Here is a 3,303-nt window from a genome sequence, read left to right as displayed (position 1 = left end):
GTTTTTGACATATAATAAAGATGTCAAAAGCAAAGCATGTTGTTAATCCGGAAGAAGCGAAAAAATTAAGTCAAATATACTACCAAACAGAACATCTTTGGACTGGACGGAAAGCGATCAAACTAATCGCTGAAAACTCTGGTCTCTCAAGGAAGAAAATTCAAGGTGATGCTTTGTCCAAAAACGCATCGGTATATTTTTTCGGTAAAAGATGGGGCTTCGATTTACGAGCATCTCTGAGAGCTTGGCACTTATCTATAGGTTGATCAACAGCCTCTGCTTATGTATCTACAACATCGTCAAATATTTCAGATAATGAAGACATAATATTTATTATATGTTTGTATCGATAGAGGAAAGCAAGTATCAATATGTATTGGAGCAATATAGCGATTAATAGCAATGCTTCCATTTTTATTTCTTCAACCGATAATGACCCCGAACGATCCTTTTGACATTAGCTCTATTTAACGCTATTTTTGTGACTTCCTGCGTGTATATATTGTGACCTTTGTTATTAATACAACGCCAACTCTTGGAAATATTAATACCTTCCTTCAGACATTGCTCGTAATCTTCAAATGTGATACATTTTTTGGTCACGGTCCTCTTCACACCCTTTGCTTTGCGATCATAGCCCTCTTTCGTTAAGGCTTTGTAGGCGTAGGCCTTCGGTCTCAATGTGATGAATGTGGTCATAATTTTGCCGCCTAATTCGTCTTTCATGAGACCCACAACTTTCTTGTTCTTCCCTATTGACAGGGGCCTATTGTCATCTTTTCTATAGGCACTAGTATCGAAGCGTGTTTCTACATCATCGATAGAAGTCCTCTGTTCGTATGTGGTAAATGAAGCTGTCTGTATCCATATATTGAAGCCTCAGTTTGCTACTATATTTTGGCTGCATGTAATCGTAGTGGAACTCATACATGACGGTTTTTGCTGATCCAGGATAGCTTGACCAATATACACGGGCTTATTCATTTTGATTCCTGTCCTACCCATTTCAATCCCCGTCAAATTTTTACTGGAGCTAATACCGCTTTTAAAGTTTGGTTGTATAGTCAGCTTCGTATATGCGGCCTCATTCGTAACTAACTTGATGTTGCGGTGATTGCGGATATTCTCCATGGTTTTTCCAAAGACCGAGAGATTCATAAGCTTATAGAAATCCTTCTCGAACTCGTTTTTGGCGGCAGTTCTCAGCTTCGTGTTGTGATCGATATAGTCCCAGAGCGAGGCACTATGTTTGAATTGAATAGCACGGTGCACCGTTTTAAGCTCGAGCCCGTGTTTCAGGGCTTGATGTAAAGCTCCGATGTGTACCACATATTTCCGTTTATGCTCGAGATTTGGTATGAGCTTTTCAACTCTGTGAATCATCCTACGCTCCGGCAGGAAGGGTAGCTAGCTTGTCGTGGAGCTCCCTCAAGGAGATATCCATGTTTGTTATCGGTTACCAGCTTCTCGATCTTCTTTTCATTAATTACATCAATATTTGATACCCACCTAAAGCCATGTGTTGGAAGAGGTTGTTGTATCGCCCAGCCATAGAGATTGATGGCATCGAGATACTGCAAGTATGACGACTCCTTATCAGGATCGTATTGGTCCCCCATATACTTGTTTTGGCTTTGGCATAACGGTGTACAGCTTGGGTTATACCACCTCGAATACCCTTTTCAAACATTAAAAGCATGTCAGGATCTGTTAGCAGCTCCAGCTTGATCTCGGTATACTTTAAGGCGGCTTTCCATGCTAAGCCGGGTGCGCTGTAGAAATGGACAGGATCGAGCTTGTAGTTCGCGTGGCTAGTGCTGCGAAAATTCTGAAAGATATCGGTCAGCAACAGAACGTCCGTCACTAAATACGCATTGTGGTAATCACCCATGGTAGTTTCATCCCCCTTGGGATTGATAGCATTCCATACTTCATGGGCATGTTCATAGTCGTTGTCACTTATACCCTTCATATTTAAATTGCTATAAAAGGCCTCTCTAGGTGGAAGCTCAGTCTCTTTAAATTTTCGCCAACCATGTATTCATATGGGTAGACTCCTTTTCTAAGCATGAGCCGGAATAACTCATCATCGCTAAAGTAGTAGCTCATGGCTGGTGTATTGGTCTTCACTCGATCCTTATCTAGCTGCTTTGTGGTACTAGAGTCACAATTTTTGCACCAAAATCTTGCTACATACTCATCATCAATGTTCTTAAATTCCAAGCATGTATCTGTGCACTGTTGACATTTCATACCTACAGCGTTTGTACCAACGAGATTACTTGCCAATTTTTCCAAGCTTGATGCCATGAATCGACAGCTGTCTATAAATCTCATCTCGATCTTCTTATAAAATTCACCGTCACCATACCCCATACCTGCAATGGGTACGGTGATTTTAACATTAAACGATATGTACTTTTCCGTGTTCTCAGCGGTGCATCCTATATCCTGAGTGTCGCACTTCTTCCCTAATTCACGGATGAACAAGTCAGTGTCGTACCCTGATAGGTTGTGGAATATGACAGGTACATGGTTTGGTATCTTATATTTTAGGTTACATGTGTTGTGAGCCGCTCCCCGATATAAACCCGTGTAGTGACAATGGTCTCGAACTTTACGATTCTTCGGATCATCTTTGAATGGTTTCATGCAAATCTGACATGTTTCAGCAGAATCATATGCATTTTTCTGCTCCTCCGTCAGTTCCAACATGGGTTTCTGTGGAAATAGCGATTAAAGCCTTTTTACCTCGTCTTTCAGGTGCTGGATAAAGAGCTGTACGCGCCCCTCACCCCTGCACATATACAGGGGGTCTGGTATCTCTCCATATGAGAATGTTGAATATGTTGCCCAGCCGCATGGTTCATGTTTGTTTAGCGTCTCAGTCTTAGTATCCTGAGCATTCTCTTTCATCGGTATCAGCAAGCTTTCAAAGTCCGCATAGATGACGAAGGGTACTTTGAGTTGCTGCTGATCATCCTGATAGTATAGCCAATTTTCCTTCTCGCTGGGCATCGTGATCTTTACCGCCTCGTTGTCTTTGCAGTAGGTATAGTGGTTATCCTGAGATTCTATCGTTTGGAACCCCTGCAAGCAACTCATACAAAAGTGCATTTTGCCGTGGTTCTTTGATATCTCGCTACCCAATAGCCGTGAGAGATTTTTAATGGCTACGTAATGGTTCTTCTTCTCATCGGTGATTAGTAGCAAATTAGCCTGCTTCTCACGTTCGTTAAATGCCGATCTACGCAGGATATTAAGGCTCTTACCCGTTACATACAGAACGTTCACGGCAATATC

The 3,303-nt window shown here is 41.8% G+C and overlaps 1 protein-coding gene across 1 annotated transcript; it reads right to left on the bottom strand.

Annotated features, from left to right (window-relative positions):
* Positions 1–414: 414 nt before the first annotated feature.
* Positions 415–1,383, bottom strand: LOC130623172 (uncharacterized). The gene is made up of 2 exons (XM_057438658.1): positions 930–1,383; positions 415–854 (listed from the first exon to the last, which is right to left on the bottom strand). The coding sequence occupies exons 1-2, from the start codon at positions 1,381–1,383 to the stop codon at positions 415–417; spliced, it is 894 nt and encodes a 297-aa protein (XP_057294641.1).
* Positions 1,384–3,303: the final 1,920 nt, after the last annotated feature.

Source organism: Hydractinia symbiolongicarpus, chromosome 13 (assembly GCF_029227915.1).
Source record: "Hydractinia symbiolongicarpus strain clone_291-10 chromosome 13, HSymV2.1, whole genome shotgun sequence".
Classification (NCBI taxonomy): Eukaryota; Metazoa; Cnidaria; class Hydrozoa; order Anthoathecata; family Hydractiniidae; genus Hydractinia; species Hydractinia symbiolongicarpus.
Note: the sequence above shows the minus strand (reverse complement) of the source record. Positions and strands in the feature narration are given on the sequence as shown.